Below are 26,162 nucleotides of genomic sequence, written 5' to 3'. Positions count from 1 at the left end.
ATTCGTTTTTTCTCAGCACTGATCCTGAATTTGTTGATTGATCCGGAGACGTCGGCATCTGACTGCGGCACGATTCGCCTTCCAAAACACACAACATGTACAACCATCGGCAGTTTCGTGACGCGGTGCTGCGCGCCATAGCTTCTCGTCACCGTACCCAAGGCCACTCGATCCAGATCATCAAGGTCGAGCCGGTGGAGGTTTCCAAGAACCGTTGTCAAGTAGTTTCCGGCTCCAAGAAGTGGTTCCCGCTTATGCATCCATACCACACAAGCGTTACCGGAATCTGCGTGTACTGTTAATTCCATTTTTGTTTAGAGAAAGTAATGAGTGAAAAGTGCAAAGGAAATATCGATGGTCCGGTTATTGTTGTAATTGTTATTTATTTCATGCATCAATAAAAAAATGTTCAAGAAAACTTTTAATCTAGCTTTTAATCGTATTTTTTTTTATTAAATCAAAAATTAAACGCAATATTCAGCTCACATGAACATCACTAGAAAACCATTGCATTTATATTACAAAATCATTTGAAATTCATATGCACACCATTCAAAAGTCTTGTGAGCTTTCATGTTAAACTCACGTGTTTTGCATTTGGATTGGCCGGTTCGCACGATGGATTTTTTTCAAATGATTTCCACGTGACATTCACAGACTAAGTCGTATGGGGTGGATTCATGTGCAAAACATGTGATATTGCTATGTGTCTTTCTTTCAGTGGAGTTCACACACACTACCAAACGTTTGTTTTGATAGTGTTCGTGAGCGCCGTGTAAAAAGTGACAGTTCGTCACTTTTTAGTTTGACTTTGACCAACCAACGGGGTACAAACTAAAAAAGTGTCAAACGAAAAAGTGACCAACCACCGGGGGTTGAGTGTATTGCTTTCAATCTCGATCAGAACCATCAGGACCCTGACAATGGAGCACTTCCATTCGAGCAGTTTTTGCTTTTTTCTACAATGTATTTCTTATGGAGCAAGATCACCACGAATTAAATCGTCCATTCTGTTATCTTTCATTCGACCTCAACCACCCAAACCCCCTCTCAAATTCGCGAAGGTCGAAATTTGCAAAGTCAGCTGTCAAGTCTAAAAACTGCAGCCCAGCTGTCAGTTCAGGTTGTGAAAAGTCGCGAAAAACATCTCTCCGTCGGTCGGTCGGTCGGTCGTTCGTTTGTCGTTTTCTACAAATCCAGGTGGAAAATCGCTGCCGTTCTGTTCCGGATTGTGCAAGTGCATTTCCAGGTAAATGTTCCGGCTGCTTAAAGTGTGTTTGCTAGAATTGTTTTTGCATCAAACTTTCGGCGAAACTTTCCTCCTCCCAAAAGTTTTTTTTTACGCTGACGTAGCCAAAACATTTCACTTCTGCACGGCAAGTTTTCTCTTTTATTGCGAAGTTTCTTCCGCTGGGTCGGCTTTTTGCATATAGGGGCGGTCTCTTCTCGGTGCTTGGGAGGTGGGAGGTTCCTCCCCGTGCTCGTATTTTTCCTCCTAACATGCAACATGGAAATCGCGTGTGTGTGAATGTGTGTGGGAGAGCTAGCGGTTTCGTTTAGTTTTTTTTTTCGTGTTTGCCCTCCTTCAAATTGCTGCAGCGGAGAAGGCGGAGGAAAGCTCCCACGCCAATATCCAATCTCTGCAGGAGGATGGGTGCTCCACAAAATTTCCAGCTAATCTCGGTCAGCAGCCTCAGCCTCAGCAGCAGCACAATGTAAATAAGGTGCTCTTGCGGGGTGTTTTGTTAGCTTTGGCTCTTTTGATAAGAAATTAAGGCTGAAGATAAACTTATCACGATGGAAGGTGGATACAATTTGATGAGTGTGTTACAACACCCACGGGAATGCGGAGAATTAGTCACGGTTTAGAGGAATTTGTTAACCACTCTGTTGGTGAGTAGTGTTGCATGTTGTAATTAACGACCCTCTCCGAAATAAACCGTGTGGCCGTGACATTGAAATTCCGTGTAAATAAACATTGCCCGTAATGTTGCATTTATCGTGTGTCACCCGGTGCCACCGCATGAGTCGTTCATTGTGCAAGAACGGTTTTTAAATAGTAGTATGATTATTGATTGATCCGGACTTGAAATAACTTGAGTTGAATTTTGCACTTTCAAAACCTTGTGGAAATCTTAGAGTCTAAATATATTTCTAGAAAAGTGAGACTTTTTAAGCTACAATCGTCGCAAAGCCTTGCTTTTTTTTACATAAAAGGTATTATTGATCGTTATAGATGCAAAGAAAATGCTTGTATTTTAATCTGACACTTAATGTTTGCTCGAACTTTTACAACATCGAACATGGATTTTTAATTGTAATCAAGTATAATCAACAGTCTAGTGAAAAGTGAGCAAGCCGATTGTTATTACAAGATTTGCAAAATCATCAAAAAAACAATGCATTTTTTTTAAAATTCAATTTGAAATTTCAAAACTCGAAAAGTTTCAATACTCTGAAATTACTAAATTTCATAACTATATAATATTCAAAAATTTAAGAGATCTCAAATTCAAAAATTCTTTAACGACAAAATTCTCAATTTTCGAAACTCCTAATTTTGTAAATTCAACAACTCCCAAATTACTTAATTACAAAAAAAAAACAATTTTCTAAACTGCTATTTTTTACCTTCGTAGATTCTCAAATTTAAAAATTCTTAAATTTCAAAATAACAAAGTTCCAAATTTAAACAGTTCAAAATTTCAAAACTCAGATTCAAACATTTTAAACATCTTTAATTCCAAAATTCTCATTTTTCAAAACGAATTGATTTCAAGCCTATAATATTCCAAAACTGAAAAGATCTCGAATTCAAAAATTCCAAAACAACAAAATTATCAATTTTCGAAACTTTTAATTTTGTAAATTTAACAACAACTCCCAAATGACTTAATTCCAAAAATCACAATTTTCTAAACTTCTAAATTCATAAACTAAATTTTTTTTATTTCTTTTTTCTCTTCGTAGATACTCAAATTTAAAAATTCTTAAACTCAAAAATTTAAAAAATCTTCAATTCAAAAATTCTTAAAGAGATCTCAAATTCCAAAATTCGAAAACGACAAAATTCTCAATTTTCAAAACTCTTAATTTTGTAAATTTAACAACTCCCAAATGACTTAATTCCAAAAATCAAAATTTTTTAAACTTCTAAATTTTAAAACTACTTTTTTTATTTCCTCTTTATCTTCGTAGATACTCAAATTAGAAAATTCTTAAACTCTAAAATTTTAAACAATCTTCAATTCCGAAATTCTCAATTTTCAAAACGACTCAAAATCCAAGACTTTTAAACTTTAAAATCCCATAATATCAAATTTCTTAAATTTCAAGATCCTTAAACTTGAAATTCAAATCTTCGAAATTTAAAAACAAAATTCAAAAACTCTAATAATTTTAAAACTTAAATTACAAAATATAAAAACAAAAATAAAAAAATCTCAATTTTCTAAATTTCCAAAATTCAAAAAACCTCCAAAATTCCAGAACATGCATACTACAAAACTGTTACATTTCAAACCTCCCAAAACTCTAAAATTGCTAGGTCCCAAAATTTAGAATCTTTTAAATTTCATAATTGGGTCCTAAAATGAAGCTTAGATTGCTGATATTATTGTTTACAGCGATAAAGCTTATTTTTCTGAGTACAATAACCCTTTGTACGACCACAAAGAGTTAAAAATTGTTTTTTAAATCAATTTTGAAAAATTAACCTCGCGGTCTTTTTTGACAGAAAAGCTTCTACTTGACAGCTCGTTTCAAGGGGACCATAGTTGATCCATCGAAAAAATGTTGTCTTGTCAAAAAAAATGTTGCATTAAAATGAAAAATAGTGATCAGAAATGGTTTTTAATCGTGTTTTTTACCGTTGTACATAAAAATTGGTATAGGGCTTTAGTACCCAATTGTACCTAATACTTCAAAATTTAAAACCTTCAAAATTTCAAAGCATTTAATTTCTCAACTTTCCTAAACTCAAAAATTTCAAGTTCTTAAAAAAAACTCTAAATTTCCAAAGCTCGAGACTGTAAAGGCGTAGCCTTGGAGCACAATGTGGAAATTTACGTTCTCTCATTTTTTTTATTGTACCGGGCAACCGTCAAACATTAGATAGGGCCCTGAAGCCCTATGTAAATGTTTATGCACAACGGTAGAAAACACCATTTCTGATCACTTTTTTTCATTCTAATTGAAAAAAAATTAAAAGACAACATTTTTTCGATGAATCAACTATATTCCCCTTGGAACGAGCTGTCAAGAAAAACTCCAAATTCCAAAACTCTCAAAACTCTGAATTTTAAAATTTCAAAACATAAAAATTTTAAAATTCTAGAGTTTTAACACTCTCTAATTCCAGAATTACAAAACTTAAAAATTCTTAATTCGTAAAATTTAAAATTTTCAAAACAAAAAATTTATATATTATCATATTCTTAAATTAATAATTTTTAAGCTCTAAAAGTGGGTCTCGTGGCGCAGGGGTAGCGGCTTCGGCTGCCGATCCCGATGATGCTATGAGACGCGGGTTCGATTCCCGCCTTATCCACTGAGCTTCTATCGGATGGTGAAGTAAAACGTCGGTCCCGGTTTCTCCTGTCTCGTCAGAGGCGCTGGAGCAGAAATCCCACGTTAGAGGAAGGCCATGCCCCGGGGGGCGTAGTGCCAATAGTTTCGTTTTTTTTTTAGCTCTAAAAGTTAAAAATTCTCAATTTTTGAAACCCCTAAATTCTGAAACACCAAATATTCCAGATCCTAACATTTCAAAACTTTCAAATTCCAAAAAATGCAAAACTATAAGCTTTCTAGGCCCAGTGAAAAAAATATAATTTAACCCAAAAATTACGAACTTCTCGTCTTAGTGTCCTGATGCAAACAATGATCGAGCTCGAGCTGTCACAGCCCTGCGAAGTATGTTGGCTGACATATCGGGCGACCAGTCAAAAAAAAAAAAAAAAAAAAAAAACAGCTAGAAGTCGCCTGACAAAAAAACTTTTGCTAGAAAGAGATAGGAAACCTGATGCAAACAAACGTCCAGCTGTAATGTAAACATACTTTGAATGTGTTTGTAAATTTCTAACTAAAAAGCCTCATAATCAGAAAATCAGAAATTTCAAATTATTATCCAAATTACTCAACTCTAAAATTTTAAACACTAAGCGTTCAAACTCCCAAATTCATAAACATAAAAACATAAAAAAAAAATCCAAAAAGTTTGAAAAACTTTTAAAACTTTCAAATACCAAAACACAGCGCTTTATTATTCATACATTCTGAAACTCGAAAATTATTTATTTGTAAATTCAAAAAAAAAGAAACTCTCGCCCAAAGATTTTAAAAGTCGAAATTTACCTTGCGCCAAAATTTTTAAATTTCTCTCATAATATTGCAAAAAAATTACACAAAGGATTTACATTTTCAAATTAAAAATGTATTTTTGAATCAGATGAAGAAAACGATCCAAAATCAACAAAATTTTCGATTAAATCTAAAAATCTATTTAGGCCATAAACTTACCAGCAACAGCACCGTCTCTAGTAAGCACACTCATTTCGTGCTTTTGTATAACTTTTGTAAACAATAGGGAGAGAGCGACCACACCTTACACGCAGAAAAATGTTTTGTAGAATCAGCCTGTACGAGGTTTGAATCAACAAATTTTTTGTTGAATTTAATCAACGCCGATTTTGCGTTGAAACAAATCTTGATTTTCTCAATTCCACAAAAGTCTTTTGTAATGAAAAAAAGCTGCTTTGACGTTTAGCGTTGATTCAACAAAAATCATGATTTTCAAATAAAAAAAACCTTTTGTTGATTCAAATATGCCTTATTTTTCTGCGTGTATGTAAACTGTCGATATGAGTGAAAGGCATCATGTTCACATGATGTGCCCTTTTGAAATGTTAGACTCCATTTATGCCGTTTACTGGCCAAAAAGATCAAATTAAATGCACTTTTGATCGTAATTTCTAATTTTGTGAGACCATTTCTCATCATTTTGTTTGCACACACACATTCACACGCAAGATGAGAGCTTAACCGCCTCACGAAAGTCGCCGTCGATATCTATTCACTTGCGCTAACGTTTTCATAGCGGTTAAAATATGAAATTGTTTCCAACTACCGGCAACATGTTCTTTTGAACATTAGTTAGTCACTCACTTGAAAAATAATCCCGAAACATGTGAATAATTAGCAAGCGCCATCAAAAAAAACAAACACGCCGAATAACTTGACGTTTATACCTATTTCAATCCAAGGCAGCGCAGCCAGACACAAAAGGGCGCTGGAAGAAAAAAGAACTCAGCCCAAGGGGTAGGACAGAGAGAAACTGAGTGACTCAATTTCTCAAAGTCACTCAATCTTACTCAATGTTACTCAATTTTTCTCCTGAGTAATTGGAAGCCAGGTTACGGAATTTGTGGATAGATGTTTTGACAGATCGGCGTGATAGCAAAAAAAAAATAATTCATCCCAAAAGGCTGCCGCAATATTTTTTTCGATTTGGTTTTTGTTGCAAAAAAATTGCTCCGGATTTTGATGCGGAAGGTGGAAGATTCCTCCGTTGCCACACGTGATCATTTACAACGCAGTGGTTTTTGGTTAGCTGGGCTAGCCAAGCTTCACGCTCTTTGAATGTCACCGTTCGACCGTTCCGTCAAGCTGCTGACCTCGTCGTGCCAAAGTGACCTAGCACGCTACATTTTTAGAAGTTTGCTGGCTCAAGGATTTGCTTTTAGAAATAGCTTCTTCCCGGCGATCGTGTTGGACATTTCCATAGTTTATCGGAAGAGTTTCAAAAAGTTTTCGATTTTCATTCGAGGCACGAGCTACCCGGCAGTACGGCATCTAGATCTTGTCCAACAGCACAGCTATTTGCTGCTCCAACGAATCAAACACGTCATCAACCCCGTAGCGACACCCTTCCTATCCAGAAGATTGTCATAGACTGTTGCCATTTTAGGCGGATCTTTCCAAACCACGCTTCACATCTGGTCGCGCCAGCTGCGTGAACCAAGCGGTACCGATTGTCCCCGTAAAATCGGTAACACAAATCTTGATCTAAACAGAATTCATTCAGAATGGGCGGGTGAGGAAGACCCTGGGAATCCCTTTACTACGGCTCGAATACAGCGGTGGTTGCCGTGCTTCCTGATATCGAAGTGGCAATCATTTCGAAAGTGATCCCTCACCCGCCTGGACAAGTCAAGGAGCTGTTTTCTTATGTCATTAGCGTTCTTATCATGGGGGCCAGGACCTGCCACGGGTTGCCGATAGAATTAAACATTCCGCCAGTAAGTTCCCCGGTGGCCTAAGTCGGAGGGAATAGCCGGTTGAAAAAAAGAAAGAAACTAAATAGCACTTTATTGATGAATGATCAAACAAATTTGCTAGTGGGGGTTGATGATTGGGTAAAGCTGCAGAATAACGGTCATCGCTGGTTTGAGCCGTCGTCAAATGTCCTCTTGGCTCAGCTTCTTATAGTCGTTCTCGATTTCCCGGTACTTTCAGTTCTTCCTCTGGATCACACTGTACTTAGCGAATTTGCTCCGGCGTTACCATGGAGCTGATTCAGGACGACTTTTACAGGGGTTGCAATGCGTACCAGGTCAGTGTTCTCCATTGTGACGTCACGTTTCCTTTGACGGGGTCAGGTGCAACGTCCAGAAAGTTTTTTGCTGGCCTTGGTCGTTGATGGAGTCGGGAAGTTGTTCGTAATGTCCTTCCTTTCGAAAACAGTTCCACATAATCTAATCCGCATCATCATCGCCCTCCTCGATCCGACCGTGGCCAGCACCGATCGGGCCACCTGACAGCCAGTCCAGTATTTTCAAGACCCCCCTCTGTTAAGGGTAGAAAATTTGAAAATTTTTATTTTTAATTTTCGAAATAGGCAGAAATTCGCATTGTTTTGACTGCGTGTGGCCCGATTGTTCAGGAGTACCTACCATTTCTTTTTGGCTTTGAAGGTCCTAGAGTTTGCCGAAGATTCCACTTCTTCCCGTTCACCTCTATCGACTTCCGTTTTCTGGATCGCTTTATTTGCTCTGCCAGCATCATCAGAAAACATATATTTTCAGACCTCAGCTTCAACGAAGGACCCACCTAGTCATCCGCCGTAGCCAAAGGCACAGAATCTTGGACGGAATTGACACCAGGAATCAGTTTTAATTTGTTCCATCGATTTCATCTCGTTTGTGAAAATTCCCGCTCGATGTTTTTTTCTGTGTTGTGTGATTGACACTTTGTCAGTGTCATCGCTTCCAAATGTCAGTGTCAAAACTCGTTACGTCGGTTGTGGAAATCGAGAAATTCTGAGTAACGTGAGTGGCTCAATTTTGCACAATTTTATTCAAAATTTCTCAAAACCACTCACTGTCCTACCCCTTGACTCAGCCGAAAATAGAAAAATAGGTGGGGCCACGTGAATTCTCGTCTGATTAGAATACAATTGGCATTTTTTTTAAAGGTTGTAAAAGGACGGACAACATCATTCAGGCACAATCGCTTATTAGACTGAGAATGGGTATATTTGCCCTATATTCAGAAACATAGATTTCAAAACATTATCCAAATAACTAAGCCCTCAAATTCCAAAATTTCAATGCCCTCAAATTCGAAGATTTTAAATTCCGCAATTCAAAAAAATCAGATTTCTCCAATTCCAAAAGTTCAAAACTCCCAAAATCCTAAATTCTTTCGTCTTTTTTTTTTGTTACTAAACCACTCACAACATTGACGCGCCATAATCCAGACCATCATCATCTTTCCAGGTCATTCCGTTGGCGCTCAAAAGGATATAGTGATAGCCTGTTCCCGGGTCGCCCCCCAAGGCAATGGACCACCAGCACCACCGACAGCACGATGCCACAACACTATAAGAGCCAACTGGCGGCCCTCATCAAGGTTCGCGGCCAGGCCGGCTTCAGCGAGTACGAGGTGTTGAAGATATTCTGCGATGTGTGCGAATCGCTGGCCATCCTGCACTGCTGCCAAGCGCCGGTCATCTACCGGGACGTGAAGGTCGAGAATGTCGTCCAAAATGACATGGGCCGGTTCATCTTGGCCGAGTCCGGGTCGGCGACGGCTCGGTTTTTGAATCCGGTGGCCCACGGGAAGAAGGTCGTTGAGGAGGAGGTCCAGAAGAACACGTCGCTGCCGTATCGGGCGCCGGAGATGGTTGATTTGAACTCCGGCCATAGCATCACAACCAAGGTGGACATCTGGGCGGCCGGAGTGCTGCTGTACAAGCTCTGTTTCGGCACGATGCCTTTCGGCGAAAGCTCCAAGGCGATCCTACACTGTCAGTATAACATTCCGGAAAAGTGCAAGTATTCCCCGGAGCTGTGTCAATTAATCCGGTTTCTGCTGGAGCCGGACCCGGAGAAGCGACCCAACATCTACCAGGTGTGCGAGGTGGCGTTCAAGATCAGCGGCAAAGATAACCCGTTGAGGATTGCACGCGAGCGACAGAGAAGCCAGGTGGTCACCAGCAACAACAACACCAACAATCCTGCCTCGGCGGAACAACAGCACGAGCGCAAATTCCAGACCGCCGTCATCAGCGGCACCAGTGTGGCACCACGATCGCGTCCAAAGCCACAGCTGACGGGGGCGAGTGCCCCGTTTACGCTGGGACCTCCCCCGTTGAACCCGTCGCCTAAGAATGTCGTGTCGCCGGTTCCGGGAGCGATGGCGGCCGAAGTAGATCGAGCGTTCGTGGCCAACTTTAGCGAGAACTTTCCGAAGGCAGGTGCTGGTGGTTCCAGGAGTCCAGCTATTGGTGGGAGTGACGTTCAGGAAGCGGGCTTTAGGTGAGTTACGTGAGGTTGTGGTTAAGGTTTTATTTTTATTTTCAGCAAGAGAGGACAACTCTATCTGGACTATTCTACAGCAGTTCAAGCCCATTGCTCTAGTGATCCAGCAGTTTTTGAATCTCAAGCCATTGCTCCAGCGATCCGGCAGTAGTTGATTCTCAAGTCATTTCCTGAGCGATAAAGCAGTTGTTGAATCCCAAATCATTGCTCCTGCGATCTAGCAGCAGTTGAATCTCAAGCCATTTCTTCAGTGATCCTACAATAGTTGAATCTCAAGTCATTGCCCTAGCGATCCAGCAGTAATTGAATCTCAAGTCATTGCTCCGGCGATCCAGCAGTAGTTGAATCCCAATCCATATTTTCCGAGTGATCCAGTAGTAGTTGAACCCAAGTTTTTGATCCAGCGATCCAGCAGTAGTTGAATCCCAAGTCATATTTCCAACGATCCAGCAGTTGTTGAATCTCAAGCCATTTCTTCAGTGATCCTGCAGTAGTTGAATCCCAAGTCATATGTCCAGCGATCCAGCAGTAGTTGAATCCCAAGTCATTGCTCCTGCGATCTAGCAGTAGTTGAATCTCAAGCCATTTCTCCAGCTATCCTGCAGTAATTGAATCTCAAGTCATATCTCCGTGTATAAATGGTTGGATTTTACATTGAGGATTACATTTCTGAAACGACGAAATCATCTTACGACACATCAACGAACCATCGAACCTGCACGATCCCATCAACCGTGAACTCTTACAGACGAGTAACGCCTCCTGTTTTCTGATTCTCCCACCCCATCAGATTTATCCCGTCCGACTCGAAGCACCTGCTCGTGCCGTCGATGGAAGCTACCCGTGACAAATCCGCGACCGTTTCGCCCGCCTCCCTGCTGCTGTCCCCCTTCGAACCGCCCAGCGAACCACCTTCGTCCTCTTCGTCCTCGACGAGACCCCGACCCACGACGCTGCTCGCACCGGCCAAAGCGCCCCATCGACACGTCCTGAGCAACTCCAACAGTGAGAAATCGCTCGTTTCGCCCTGCTCCAGCTCGACCTGGAACCCGTTCGGCGATCCGTCGCCGTTCAGCCCGAACTCGACGCTCACCGAGGATCAGCTGTTTGGGGCGGAGTTTGACAAGCTGCGACTCGAGGGCGGCAGTCAGACGTCGATCGTGACGTCGCCGGAGGAGATGAAGTCCGAGCAGGCGGTTTCGTGGGAGCGGCAGAAGGAGCTGAAGCAGCGGTTTTCTCTGCCGGCGTTGAACCAGGTCGCGCTGGTGGAGGAGGATCCGTTCGGGTCGGCGCCGTTTACGCTGCCGAAGCGGCTGAAGGATAAAACGGGTAGGTCGTCGAAGTTGACGTCGAAGCTGAGTGAGGTGATTTCCAGTGCGACTTCGGGTGGAACCACGCTTTGGCGTCATTCGACTGGGGGTGGGAAGGAGAGCTTGATCGCGGCGACGACGCCGGGGGCGGCCAGTGTTGGAGGGGAGGGTGGGGTAGTTGGAAATGGTGAAGTGGGGATGAAGCTGGAAGATTTGATGAGTGGAGGGGACAAGGGGTCGCCGAACTTTATCAAGTTGCCGCTGGATGATCGCAACAAGTACGAGAAGCTGAACTCCAACGACGTCACGTCGGACGATAGCGATTCGGAGTTTTATCCGGATTCGGTTGGGGGTGGGTTGAAGAAGCAGAGCTTCAAGCAGTTTGTGGAAAACAATATTCCGGAGAAGCTGCAGGCCGTGTATCACAAGGTGGACAAGGGTCAGATCAAGAATGTACAGATTGTGAAGAAACTGCGAGGAAAGGTGGTGAACAAGGATGAGGTGAAGCGAAAGAAGGAGAAGCGCGTCAAGACGACGACCGCCGCCACGGTCGAGGAGCAGGACGAGCGGGAGTCGGACGATTCGATTGGGTCTGCGAGTGATTTGCGTGCGAACGACGATTTTATGGAAGGAGACGAAGTGGACCACGGACAACGGGTGATTCCGGGCAAGCCTGGAACGAGACGATTCAACCGGGGAGCGTTTGGAGACGGGAGTGTGGACGATTGTATAAGCGAGAGTATTAAAACTTGTGGATCAAGTGCCTACCATGCGGAGTGCGAGAGTGTGACCACCAACGAGGACAACAGCAGTCGAATCGTAACGAGGGTTCGGGTTAAGAAGCGAGAGCATGACTCCAAGCACAGCGTCATCGATGAGGACGATTCCGGCGAGGAGGACATGCTGCACGGGGACAAACCTCTGTTGCTAGACGACGAACTTGACTACGAGTCTGCTCCGGAGAACAATACCAGCGGTGAAGACGTCGTACTTATGGATCCGTTTACACCGGAATCCCTACCGGATGAGTCGGAGACGAAGCAGGTAGAAGAGGACGAAGTCGTTCTGGATCCGTTTGCGATGGCACCCTTCCGGAAGCCGACCGTTCCCAAACGAAACAGTATTATCAAGTACATGCCGAACGTAGTGCCCATTCCGGAGAACTGTCCCACGGTGACTCTTCCGTCAAGTACCGACAACTTCTGCACATCCACACCGGTCAAACCAACCCGTCGATCTCTACCGGAGGCCATCGTCCTCCCACTAAAACCTCCAGTCGCCGAAATAGTCCCTCTACCCAACCCGCGGACCGATCTCTTCGGATCCGAACCATTCCCGGCGATGGTCGTCCTGTCGGCCCCGCAACCAATCGTCGAGCCAACCCCGATCCCGACCGTCTCCGTTGAACCCGGCTCGGTTGCCTTAACGCACATCATTCCATCGGCGATCCCGAAGCCACAAATCCTCCTCGAACCTCCAACCGCACCAGCGCCAGCTTCCGCTGCTCCTCCAGCGCTCAAGCAACCCCCGCTGAGTACACCCATGACGGCCCGCCTTACCTACATCAACTTTGGCCAGATCCCTTCCCAAACGAGCACAAACAGCGCTAGCTCCGTGACCGCGACCAGCATCTCACCGGACAACAATTACGTCAACTTTGCACCGGACGGCGACGACGATGACGCGCGGAAGCTCAAGTCCGACGAGTACGACAGCAGCGAACCCGTCGTGAAGAGTTCATCCAAGGTTAGCGGCGGTACCGGGTTCCTCAAAAAGGACAAGCTCCGGTATAACTCGCTCAAGGAGAAGCTCAGCAGTAGCGGAGCCAGCAAAGACGATTCAGCCAGCGTAACGTCCAGCACGACCTCCACCGGGAACCACGTCCTCGTCATCCCATCGAAGCTGAGCTCGAAAGTCAAGGTGAACGTGTCCGGCTACAAAAAGGTCTCCAGTAAGCTCGGTAAAAAGGACAAATCGGTTGGGAACGGCGCCGCGGAGTCGGACCAGCACCGCCAAACGGCCAAGGTCAGCAAAAAGATGGGCTTCAGCAACATGAGCTTCGAGGACTTTCCGTCGGACGATGCGCTCGAAGAGCATCCGGCAGCGGCGGCCGCGGCATCCGGTCCAAGGCATGGTGGATCGAGCGTGGGCGCAAAGCTGATGAAGATTGCCCCCTTCGAGGTGATCCGGAACGAGAAGATGCTGCTGGAGGCGGAGAAAAAGTTTGGATCGCTGAAGCGGCGCAGCAATCCGTTCTCATGATTGTACGCGGAATCTCAGAAGCGTAAAAAGTGAGTTGCAAGGGGTTTGTAATGCTTGTGCTAGGTTAGGATGTCGAAAGTTTAGGTTGGATCAAGTGGAAATGATTGCTTTGTGCTAGGTTTTATTGAAGGAAATGAAAAAAATTGTATTAACATTGATTCATAATAGTGATATTTAAAACGTCAAAATTGATTTTTCAAGTCCATACTTTAGCATTGTTGGCCGGATGGCACGTCGCCGAATTGACATGATTCTAGACTAGATTCAATTAAATTTAATTTCATCAACAAAGTTCACATAATACGTGTTGTCATGTTTTTGTTTGCGAAACAATGTAAGTAAAACTCTTACACAGCAATCATGTAATTTTACATTCATGAGTTATTTTTATTATTTTTTTTTCAATAATTATTCAAAACAATAAAGTCAACATCATTTGATTTTTTTGTTGGTCCGTTCCCGCACTTTTTACGACAAACATGTCAAAATCTGGGCAACGTGTTGTTTATTTACAGCTAAAATCAAGCGAACAACCCCGACTCGCTTTTATAAATTCTGGTGTTTTTTAATAATCTTTGTAAAACTTAACTTTTTTTCAAATAAACAAATAATTGAAATTTTGTTTTCTCAACGAGCTAAAGTTTTGCGCTAGTTGTAGATATGTAAATACCGTTCAGTAAACATGTCGGTAAATCTACTTTTCATTCTAAAAACCTAGCACAAGTATTAATGAAAAAAAAAAAAACAAAACCCATTAACATAAACTTATACCAACCCATACATCCGGATGCAAGCTTCTGGAAATAGATTTTGCTTTTGCTAATTCCAAATGCTCACAAAAAAGTTTTTTTTTTTCTCTGAAGTATGAAACACGTTGATAAAATGTTTTGCAAAAATATAATTCCATAAAATTGCTTTTGTTGAGTAGTATTAAGCTTGCATTAACTTTTTTTCTAAATTGAGTAGAAATCCGGTGTATTGGATATAGAAAACTCTAAAATCATAAAAAAACCAAATGTCACCAAAAGTGGAAAAAGCAGCTTCAAAAATTAGGTATCATGATTGAATTTGGTTTAAGTTATTAATTAGGAACATAAAAAAGTAGATTTAAATTGGTTTGTTATTTTTGTTTCGTTATTGCGTTATTTTCCCAACCGTTTCAGTAAATTTTACTTTAAACCAGACATGCATTTGAACGAACTGTACTTGCACTTTCCGTTCTTATAAGCACATCTAGGAGGCACAGAACATGGTGTTTTTACCACCTTACGAGAACGCGTGCCGAACTCTTAGCGGCTCTTTGAAGAATTGTACATGTTTTTTTTTAATGTTCTACTATTTTTCCCTTATATTTTGAGCTAGGCCAGTTCTTTTCATGAAATGTTGTAGCGCCGAAGCTCAATCTGAGATCTTCAACATTTTTTTTTAAATATTAAATTAAAACTCACCTTAAACAACAATGAAATTTATACATTTGCTAGTAAAGGGCACGATTAGTTGTTTCCTAACATGGAAATCCAACAGCACAGGTTTAAAAGGCCAAAGAATATGCAAAAAACGGGTTTGCCTAAAAATGGTCATCAAACATCCGAAGTTCTTTGCATAGCCCACTTGGCAGCTATTCCGGATAGTTTCTATTTGTTTCACACACTGATAACTGCTGAATATTTCACTGCACGGTTTACTTTAGCCTTATTTTCCTCATTTTTTCATTACACAAAGTTGAATCCAGAAAAAAACCGTTGACATTTGCACGTACAGTTAAAGTTCTGACACAGAGCCCGTGCGCGTACTTTGATTAAAAACACAGTGTTTTTAAATCTTAGAAGAACAAGAGCAGCACCCGTGCCGTGCCGATGCACCTCTGCTTTAAACCGTAAAATTCAAAATTAAGTTTCATCACTTGTTACTCACTGACGTAGAGAACACAAACACACCACACTGTCCTAGTTGATAAGACGACAAAAACAAAACACTAAAAACTGTTGGATAGTATTGTAAATTTCCGTTTCGGTTGTATTTATACTGTATTTGTAAACCGCGTAGCAGCTAAATAGTTTTATAAAATGGAGAATAGTATTCTGTGTATGTGTTGCGCGAGTCGCGAAGCGGCCAGGCGAGCGTGAACAATGCTAGGGTCAGTGAATGCAAAACAAAAATGCACGCTAGGGCAGCAAGAGCATCGATGAGGATTAAATTATTATATATGATATTATATTAAAAGCTGATTTATAAATTAAACAACAACAACAGCTACCGTAGAGTTTGAGACAGCTAACAACACAAAACAGAAAACAAACACACACACACAAACAAAGATGCATTACGGCAAGAAACAAATATGAAATTCGTATTCTTATGCAGCTATCTCAATGTATACAATAAAAGTGAATAAATATCCTATATATTTATATTCGAAAAAATAACCTTTAAAGTTATTATTGTTTTTATCCGAAACATAATCTGAAACTGTTTCGAAAAAAATATCTAAGGTACAGAATATTAAGTTTATGTCCCTCGACTCTGACCAAAGTCGAGGAAGGGGGGCAAAAAAATAAAAAAGTATAAAAATTGAAATTACCTACGAGCCATGGTTTCAACATTTTTATGAAAAAAGTGTTTTTAAATGCATTATACAACTGTCCAGTTGTTTTGCCATCATTAGTTTCCAAAATATCTAAGTACCTATTGACAAAATTTTTTTTTTGCGAAAAAAAAAATTGCGGTGCTGTACAGTACATTGGAATTTCATAAAAATTCAAAACATTTTTAAACAAGCCCAAATATGCTAAATATGATTATTAATGCAGAAAAAAGCATTTTAACTTGTTTTCAGTTGATCAGGCTTCTATTTTCATGGAAATTTTGAAGTTTTTTGGAAAAATATTTTTTTTGCCCCCTGATTTTTCAGACCGATTTGGGGGGGGGGGGGGGGGTACATAAACTTTGAAAAATATTTGCAACGGCCTTATTTCAAAATATTAAAAAAAAATGGTTGACAAAAAAGCAATTGAAAGAAGTTTACCTCTAGAACTGGAACATTATTGTTTTATGTAGCACATAACATTTAATTTGAAAAATCAAGGATGTATTATTTATTTATTAACTAGAAATTAATTAGGTTTAATTAATTAATTAATTATTTATTTATTAACTAGAAATTAATTAGGTAGAAATCATATATTAGAAACAACTTAAACATTTTACATTAGATAAACAATTTTACAAATGAGAGTGGCAGGTACCGTTAATAAATATGATAGAAAGACATACAAAGGTTTTATATAGAAGGGACCATAAATACATGTTTAATAGCAGAATGTTTCAAAGATTATTCAGGATATCATAAATTAAGCAATCTGGAAATTAAGAAATCCATAATTAAAAATATCTTTAAAAAAAACTAATATTTCCACATCGAGAAACTTTAAAAAACATTAAATCAGATATTTGAGAAATTAAAAAATGCAAATAATTTTATCAGAAAAAAAACAATAAATCACAAATGCAAAGCTTAAAGAAATCAAATAATTAAAAACTAAATATTTCAAAATGATTAAAGTTCAAATCAAAAAAATTAAAACTCAAATATAAATAAAATAGAAACAGTGACTCCAAAAAACGTGTATTTGTTATGATTAAAGATGGCGTAGAAATTAAAAGTTCAAGAGCTTAGGAATTTAAGAATTTTAATTTCGACAAATTTACATAATTTTTTTTGGTTCATATAAGAATACAAATTGTTAGCACCGTTAAAGGTACAATTTATTATTTGCCAATTAAATTTATCTGTTATTTTAACACACATATTTAGTATATTCCGAGGCATATTCAAAAACAATTGAAGATCAAAAATTATTCCTAAACAAATATTTATTTGAAATTATTAAACTCAAAAGAAATGTGTATTTTAAAAGTTTTTTAAAACAATTTGTTTTTATAGTACAATTTTTTTGTTGGGGTACTAGCCGTGCTGTAATACTATGGCTTAAGTTTTTAATTTTTTAATCAGGTAAAAATATTAACACTAAAAAAATCGCTTTATCATTTACATGAATGAACTAAGCCTGAAATCGTTAACATAAAAAATCGTTCTCAATAAAATCAGACATAAAAAAACTATCCAAACATCATTTATTTTTACAACTAATAATAAAATGCTTGATTTCTGCCAACTTGCAGATTTTATGTTAGCGTGTAGTCAACATCCATCACACTAAATTGCAGTAACTTTTCAACAAGCAAGAGAAGAGAGAGCTTGCAGAAAAGTACGGGAACGGTTTTGCAGCAACTTCTACCTCTCTCACTGCAGAAGTTCTGCTTGAAAGAAAAGTTTCTTTTGTTGCAGAAAAGTACGGGAATTCTGCAGTACGGGAATAGACCTATAGCATAAAATGTTAGCGGGAAGGGAGCCGATTACTCACCAAAGGGGTTGTCAAATCTTAAAACTTTACTTGTAAAGGGATTCACAACTGCTTTTCAATGTTAGATGTTATTGTGTTCAACATAAACCACGATAAGCCTTACAGCAATTTGAGATTGTCGATCTTAAGAATTTGATGCAATTTTAAATAAATCGTCAAGTGTCACCCCCCATCGGTTTTTGACCGGACACACGTTCAAAATCACTTAAGGACGTTTTAGACTATGGAAAAAACAAACAACCTCGCAAAAAACATTTTTTTACAGTTTGCCTGCTTTGTTTGTTAGTATTTAGAAACGTCAGGCTGCATTAATTTGGCTTTGCTTGCGAGATTGCCGTAAACAAGTTTTGACTTTGGCAAACTGTCGAATATTGTCGCTCTGGCACTAAATCGAAACGAGCAATTTCCGCTCTAGACCGATTTTTATCTCCGCCTTTTTCGATATATTTCCGAAACCACAATACAAAAAAGTGCGAGTTTGTTCGTTTGTTTGCCATAGTCTAATAGCTCCTTCAGTTTTCTGATCGACAGTCTGTGTATTTTCGTACACAGTTTTATCGACGGTTCTATGTTAAATATCTGGATTTTGTGGTAATCAGAAATGAGTAAATAAATGTGGCATCTGTCGATTTTAGAGACTTGTGGAATGAAAAATCGTGTGAGACTTGTGGAATGAAATGCGTGTGGAATGAAAAATCGCGTACCCGACTCTATTTTCGACCCGACTTTTCTTTTTTTTCGACCTGTCCGTCCAAAGCCTTTGTCAAACGTCAAACTAGCCGCGGCCGACCGCGAGCGAAAAACATAAACAAACGCACGTGCAAATTCCGCGATATTCCGTTTGTTACCGCGGTTCCCCCAAATGCGCTGAAAACAATGTCCCGTCCAAGCTCCAAATGGACCGACCTGGCCAAACCGCTCAGCCCGCCGGTGCTGGAGGTGATCGAGCAACTCGGCTTCGAGAAGATGACCCCCGTTCAGGTGAGATCCACATTAGTTGATTTGGTTCGAGGGTTTGATTCCGGAACCTTTCCAGGCCGCGACGATTCCGCTGCTGCTGTCGTACAAAGATGTGGCCGCCGAGGCGGTCACCGGGTCGGGCAAGACGCTGGCCTTTGTGGTTCCGCTGGTGGAACTGTTGCTGAAGCGGCAAAAGGACTCGGCGTGGAAGAAGGCTGAGGTGGGGGCGATCATTGTTTCTCCGACGCGGGAGCTGGCCACGCAGATTAGTGACGTGCTGGGGCAGTTCTTGGGGCACGAGGAGTTGGGGAAGTTTTCGCAGAAGTTGTTGATTGGTGGGAATTCGGTCGAGGAGGATGTGAGTGGAATTGTGAGGGAGGGGTCGACGGTGTTGGTGGCCACTCCGGGGAGGTTGAAGGATTTGTTTGAGCGGAAGGGGGATTTGAACATGGCATCTAGGGTGAAGAGTTTGGAGCTGTTGGTGTTGGATGAGGCGGATCGGCTGCTGGATTTGGGGTTTGAGACGACGATTAATACGATTCTGGGGTATTTGCCGAGGCAGCGTAGAACGGGGCTGTTTTCGGCCACGCAGACGAAGGAGGTTCGCGATTTGATGAGGGCGGGATTGAGGAATCCGGTGCTGGTCAGCGTGAAGGAGAAGGCCGCCGTCAGTACGCCAAAGTTGCTACAGAATTACTACGTTATTGTTGAGCCGCAGTTTAAGTTGGCGGTGTTGTTGGACTTTATCCGGAAGCAGGACTTGAAAAAGGCCATGATCTTCTTCCCAACTTGTGCCTGCGTAGAATATTGGGGTGTGGCCCTAGCCGAGCTCATGCGACCCATGAAGGTCCTCGCGCTACACGGTAAGATGAAAGCCCAACGGAATCGAATCCTTACAGATTTCCGCGAATCCGAGACCGCCCTTCTACTCTGCACAGACGTCCTCGCTCGCGGCGTAGACATCCCCGAGGTAGACTGGGTTCTGCAGTGGGATCCTCCCTCGAACGCGGCCGCCTTTGTACACCGTGTAGGCCGAACCGCCCGCCAAGGCCAAGAAGGCAACGCCCTCATTATGCTACTGCCAACAGAAGACGCCTACGTGGAGTTTCTCACCCGTAACCAGAAGGTCGCCCTCAAAAAAGTCTCCTTCGAAGTGTCCGAAAAGAAACTCACCAAAACCCTGAACGTCCTGCACCGCCTTCAGAAATCCGACCGCGGCATTTTCGACAAGGCCAACCGTGCCTTCGTGTCCCACGTCCAGGCGTACAGCAAACACGAGTGCAACCTCATCCTGCGCCTCAAGGACCTCGACCTGGGCAAAGTGGCCACCTCGTACGGCCTGCTCCAACTTCCCCGAATGCCCGAAATGAAGGACCACTTCAAGCAATCCTTCAAAGGCCCGGCCGACCCAGTCGATTGCAACAAACTCGCGTACAAGGACAAACAGAAGCAAGCCTCGTACGACAACAAGGTGAAAATCTTCGAGGAAACCGGCGAGTGGAAGAGCAAAAACAAACTCCTTAAGAAGAAAACGGTTCCGTGGGAGCAGGCGAAGCAGGAGCGGGAAGACCGGAAAGAGATCCGGAAGAAGCGGCGGGAGGCAAAGCAGAAACGCAAAGCTGCCGTTGAGGCCGGAGAGTTGGAGGTGGTGAAGAAAAAGAAGGCCAAGTTCTCGCGGGAAGAGCTGGAGGAGCTGGCCAATGATATCCGGGCGTTGAAGCGGTGCAAGAAGAAGAAGATAACGCGAGAGGAGTGCGATGAAGAGTTGGGAATCGGCGCGAGTGAGCTGGAGGATAGCGATTAAATTGTAGAGGTATGTTATGAAATCACTCTTTACGCTATTTGTTTTGTAGAAAATTTGAGAAAGTCCATTGCTTTCTATTTATAGTCTAAAACGTCCTTATTCTGTACATTCTTGGACAGACAAGACACTTTGATTTTTTTTCCTGCATTTGTTTGCAGAAAAGTCAGTCCGCATACATTTGGCTTTGTTTACGAGTTTGGCAAACTGTCAAACACAAAAAATGGCGAGTTTGTTTGCCAAAGTCTAATACGTCCTTAAGTTCCTAACCAGCACTTGGCACATTTCTTGAATTTTTTATTTGTTAAATGTTGCACATTTTGATGTTGAACTTATTGAACTCAACATTTCAGTGTTCAATTGGAGGAAAATTGATAATCTTACCTGAAATGATGTGATATCTCAATCGCATCGAATACTACCAAAACCGACTCGAACCCACTATTTTTCTAAAACTTACTATATATTGTCCCGTTCAACTTCTACATAACATTACATGATTACATAATCTCACGACGCCGCCGGCTGCACGTCCAGCAGCCGCCCCTCCAGCGTGTGGTACGGCTTGTTGGTCGCGTTTGCGTACCCATCGCGGGTACTGAACACAATGAAGCCGTAACCGCGGCTCAGTCCGGTGGTTTTATCGTAAATCACGTTCGACGACTGAACGTGGCCAAACTTGGAAAAGTATCCCTGCAGCTCCTTTGTACTAACGGTCCACGGCAGATTGCCGATGAAGAGTTTCTGCACCCCGCGGGCAAAGGCCGTGGCGGCTCCCGGCGAAGACATGGCTATGGCTTGGCTTCTTGCTTCAAGATCGTCGCGTAACTTCCAGCAAGTGGATGGTGTGATTGCCCATCAACTCCTGCGGATCGACGCCCAGCTCGGCACTGAGATTGTCCAAGCTGATCACGTTGCAGGACAGGTTCCACTTCTTGAGCAGGGTTTCGATGCACCAGTCGGCGCTGCGTTCCTGGTACGCAAACAGGAACTTGGCCTGGGGGTTGGCTTCCAGCAGGAACGACACCGTCACGAGGATTTCCTCGAAAACCGACGGATCGTAGAAGATGTCCGACCCGAGAATCAGATCAACGGGACCCAGCTGGAAGATCTGGTCCAAGAACAGGCCCCACGTGAGGCCGATGACTTCGATGTCCTTGCCCGGAGCGAGACCGTTCAACCGGCAGCACCGTTGGATGTGTTGCAGCGTCTTCGGGAGGGTCGTGCAATCGCTGAGCGTTACGTGGGCGCCACACTTGGCCGCAAGAATCCCCGGCAGAGCGGTGCCCGCACCCAACTCCAGAACCCGCTTGTTGATCAGCGACAGTCGACGTTCCCACAGGAACCACGCCAGAATCGGTGCCGATGGCCAGGTGTAGAACGAATATCCCGGTAGAAGGAGCTGCCGAAAAGAACCACAAATCGATCAATCGACGCCGAAGCCGCGCTTCCAAGCGGTTCAACCTACCTCGGGGATTACAATTTCTAGCTTTTCAGCAGGTTCCGTCGTGTTTTGCTTGCCGAAAACGAACTTTTTTATCTGCTCGCCATTGTTTTCCATTTGGAATCTTGTCATTTTTGACGCAACACGCGACGTTCTTGACGGCTGGGCAAAAAGAAGAATGTGATGATCGATGATGATGATGATGATGGAACTCGATGAACTGGCTTGGTTGATGATGAGTCACGATTTCACGGGAATCATGTGTTTTAAGGGGGTGCATCATAGAAATCTTTTTTTTTTAAATTGTATTTATTTTTCCCATGTTAAGCAGGTAACTTTGGGCAACTTTTGTACTACACGCAGAAAAATAAGGCATATTTGAATCAACAAAACATTTTGTTGATTTGAAAATCAAGATTTTTGTTGAATCAACGCTAAACGTCAAAGCAACTTTTTCAAAACAACAAAAGATTTTTCTGGAATTGAGAAAATCAAGGTTTGTTTCAACGCAAAATCGGCGTTGATTATATTCAACAAAATTTTTGTTGAAACAAACCTCGTACTGGCTGATTCCCTTGGGCATGAGTAAGGACCTCGACGCCGTTAGCAATGTTGGCTTTAAAATAAAATTTCGTGATAATATCACTTCCCCCCAGCCAACATTTTTGCCATGCGAAGCGGGCCTCGACGCTGTGTCTAGGTTTAATTCCTAGCTAGGAGCCATCAGTGTCTTAAGAGGTGGTCCCAAGGCCGAGTAGGAGTTCATGAAGCAAATTAGTCGTCTCCCACCCCTTTTAAATTGAAAAATGAACTCTGAAACCAGCGCTTACTCACAACAGAAACAGAGGCCTCTTCTAGGCATTGTAGGATAGAATAGATTTTGAAATTTATTTAAAAAATTATTATTACGTAGCATTTTGATATGTCAAAATTTCCATAGAGTCTCGGTCAATCAATAGTGCGATGATATCGGACAAAATTCGTTAATCTGTTGAACTAACGGTTTTCGGATTATGGTTGTATCGACCATTGTTGCGAATCGAGGGTCTACTGGAGCCTTGACGATCAAATGGAGCCTAACATTTCAAAAGGGCGCATGGGTTTTGTGAACAGGAGTGTGTCTCCTTCACTCAAATGACAGTTTACATAAGGTATAATAGAGATGCACTCTTGTTTGCAAAGCTCTATGCCCTAATGAAATGACCCACATTAACTCAGTGCGGACGTTATGCATCGGCGGCCGTTACTGATCGTGTGGTCCGCCCTAGAACCGCCCTGGCGGACCGAGGGCGGGCCGCCTGGGCGGTTGAAATTTGACATTTGAAATTTTTCAATTTCGTCCGCCCTCCATCCGCCTTGGCGTGCCATGGGCGCATCGCCTGGGCGGTTCAAACTGATCGCTGAAATGTTTCAATATCGTTCGCCCCTCAATCGCCGCGGCGAGCCAAAGGCTGATTGCCGTGGCGGTTTGCATCTGAAGGAATTTATTTCGAATTTGACATTTCAGTCAGTTTTCAACGAGCTTCGGTGGGTGTTGTTATTTAATCGGCGGCTGCTGATTTTCGTTGTTAAGTTTGTGTTGGGAGAAGTGTTGTGTTGTTTAGATTGTTTACTTATGTAAACAAATAGTTGAAAGTGCGTTTGAAATAGTGATTGAAGGTTGTTTTGCAAGAATAATCGTTATTGTTGGTGTAATTTATGTGACACTCCTTATAAATATTGTTGGCAGATGTGCAAACATTTGGAATCAAGTTTGGAATACTTAGAATTTGATATGTTTCATTGTTGTTATGATTTGATTTGTACTTATTTGTATGTTTGTATGGAAATTTGGTGTACATTTTGGTAAAAGTATATCATTCCCAGGAAACCTCTTGAAGAGTATCGAGGTGGCATTTACAAAGCGGATTTTGTGCCAATGTTTACTCAATTAATGTTAATGTTTTTTTGGGTGAATGTTAACACTCCAAAGGTTCGGGTTCAGTGCCAGCAGTGGAGGCAATTAGTGGTGCAGCAGCGATTTTTTTCTTTCTTTTGTTTGACGTTTTTAGGTGTGCATGATGCAGGACATGGGTAGGAAGTAATTTCAATTATTTTCAATTATCATTTCAGCGGCAACAATATCATTTAAAATTTTGTTTAATTTTTTTTTACAGCTTCCTGGATCATTTATAAATGAACTGCTTATATGTATTTATCTATTCTTCATTTGATTTATTTGAATGTTTATATCATTCCTATTCCTTGTCCTTTTTTCTACCATTCCTCCATACCATATATGATCAAATTTCATGGACTAACGACAGTTACTGAAAAAGCAATGGAATCATCTGAAGAATTTGTCTTTAAAAAATAATAATCATTCTTCCAGCTTCCGGGAATCTTCTTCAATTTTAATGCCCACATTTATCTATTCACTAGATGATTTATTTAAATGTTTATATCCTTCCTTATCCTATTCCTTTTCTTTCAGCAATGGAACCATCTGGAGCATTTGTCTTTTTAATTATAGTTGTTTGTTTTGCAGCTTCCCGGAATCATCTTTAAATTTACTGCTTATTTGTATTTATCTTTTCACTGTAAGATTTATTTTTATATTCAGATCTACCATTCCCCATACAATATATGATCAAACAAGCTCTTCCCGGCAAACTTCGTCCTGCCCTTTTTTGGTTTCCTAACGTTTCATGCTTGTTTGATTATTCAGCATCCTGTGATCAAAATTTGATTTTACGTAACTTTTCCCATACAATCTGCAGCTTTTCCGGAATCGGTTCCAGAGTGGCCAAAGTGTCATTTAGTTAGCGTAAGAACCTTCCTTGGGCTTATACGAACCCAACGCAACAAAGAGCACCTCGATCCGACGCTCCGTATTGAACTGATTCGCGTTCGAACAAAACCGTCGAAATTTTTTATATATATAGATTGAATGACAAGAAAGAACATGGGGTGTAATCTACTAGGATACTTTCTTCGGATTAGCTGCGCTTGTGTTTGATTAGATTAGAGTATGAATTGTTAACAATCAATACGTTGCCTATTTATATGTAAGTACCAATAATACATGAACATTTTAAATAATTTAGCTTTTAAGAATTAGTTAAAGAATTATTTTTATTTGCAGGAAATGGAAAATCTTCGCAACAAGTTTGCTTATCAATATATTATTTTGTTTCTTTATTTTTTTCATCATTTCACCTCAGTGAACTAACAACGCACGTAAGATGTATTGAGAACAAAATTATGTTGAAAATTATGTTTTTTTCATATTTTTGCTTTATTTCTAAATTTCAGCACACAAGAATCTACAAAGATCTGCATTTCTATATAAGGCACTTGTGTTTTTTCCGTTTTAGATGAACTTGAAAAAACACTATCAGAATCCTGAAGGAACCTGAACGGGTATTCTGCTTGGGCAGATGAAATATGTGTGAATGGCGAATCGAGGGCGAGCCAAGGCGGTTGGGGCATTTTGGGCGGATGAACTTTATATAGGGGGCGGATCGGGGGCGACCCGCTGGCGGACCATCTTACAGGGGCGGCTGTACCGTATATGAAAGGCGCATCAAGGGCGAGCCAAGGCGGTTGGGGCATTTTGGGCGGATGAACTTTATATAGGGGGCGGATCGGGGGCGACCCGCTGGCGGACCATCTTACAGGGGCGGCTGTACCGTATATGAAAGGCACATCAAGGGCGAGCCAAGGCGGTTGGGGCTTTTTGGGCGGATGAACTTTATAAAGGGGGCGGATCGGGGGCGACCCGCTGGCGGATCATCTTACAGGGGCGGCTGTACCGTATATGAAAGGCGCATCAAGGGCGAGCCAAGGCAGTTGGGGCTTTTTGGGCGGATGAATTTTATATGGGGGGCGTATCAAAGGCGACTCGCTGGCGAACCAACCTACAGGGGCGGCTGTACCGTATATGAAAGGCGCATCAAGGGCGAGCCAAGGCGGTTGGGGCTTTTTGGGCGGATGAATTTTATATGGGGGGCGTATCAAAGGCGACTCGCTGGCGAACCAACCTACAGGGGCGGCTGTACCGTATATGCAAGGCGCATCAAGGGCGAGCCAAGGCGGTTGGGGCTTTTTGGGCGGATGAACTTTATATAGGGGCGGATCGGGGCGACCCGCGGCGGACCATCC

General features: G+C 41.9%; 3 protein-coding genes across 7 annotated transcripts in view; 2 read left to right on the top strand and 1 right to left on the bottom strand.

Annotated features, from left to right (window-relative positions):
• Window positions 1–1,093: 1,093 nt before the first annotated feature.
• On the top strand, window positions 1,094–14,401 carry LOC6039503. Of its 3 annotated transcripts, none has more exons than XM_001849054.2 (3): window positions 1,094–1,249; window positions 8,775–9,815; window positions 10,609–14,401. In XM_001849054.2, exons 2-3 carry the CDS (start codon window positions 8,866–8,868, stop codon window positions 13,388–13,390), a joined length of 3,732 nt encoding a protein of 1,243 aa, XP_001849106.2. In that variant the 5' UTR covers window positions 1,094–1,249; window positions 8,775–8,865; the 3' UTR covers window positions 13,391–14,401. The 3 variants fall into 3 exon arrangements, with proteins under 3 accessions (XP_001849106.2, XP_038117403.1, XP_038117404.1); XM_038261475.1 differs by having other exon boundaries at window positions 1,107–1,237; XM_038261476.1 differs by lacking the exon at window positions 1,094–1,249 and adding an exon at window positions 1,869–1,893.
• A 4,186-nt stretch (window positions 14,402–18,587) lies between these two features.
• LOC6039502 (probable ATP-dependent RNA helicase DDX55 homolog) overlaps window positions 18,588–26,162 on the top strand; it is a 33,818-nt gene continuing 26,243 nt past the window's right edge. For all 3 annotated transcript variants that reach the window (XM_001849053.2, XM_038258668.1, XM_038258667.1), the window contains exons 1-2: window positions 18,588–18,795; window positions 18,851–20,587. In XM_001849053.2, the coding sequence (XP_001849105.2) occupies window positions 18,691–18,795; window positions 18,851–20,578 (1,833 nt within the window). In that variant the 5' untranslated portion in view covers window positions 18,588–18,690 and the 3' untranslated portion in view covers window positions 20,579–20,587. The remainder of the gene's footprint in view (window positions 18,796–18,850; window positions 20,588–26,162) is intronic.
• On the bottom strand, window positions 21,018–22,182 carry LOC6039500 (methyltransferase-like protein 23). Its single transcript, XM_001849051.2, has 2 exons — window positions 22,044–22,182; window positions 21,018–21,977 (listed from the first exon to the last, which is right to left on the bottom strand). Exons 1-2 carry the CDS (start codon window positions 22,149–22,151, stop codon window positions 21,387–21,389), a joined length of 699 nt encoding a protein of 232 aa, XP_001849103.1. The 5' UTR covers window positions 22,152–22,182; the 3' UTR covers window positions 21,018–21,386.

This window comes from Culex quinquefasciatus, chromosome 3 (assembly GCF_015732765.1).
Source record: "Culex quinquefasciatus strain JHB chromosome 3, VPISU_Cqui_1.0_pri_paternal, whole genome shotgun sequence".
Taxonomy (NCBI): domain Eukaryota; kingdom Metazoa; phylum Arthropoda; class Insecta; order Diptera; family Culicidae; genus Culex; species Culex quinquefasciatus.
Note: the sequence above shows the minus strand (reverse complement) of the source record. Positions and strands in the feature narration are given on the sequence as shown.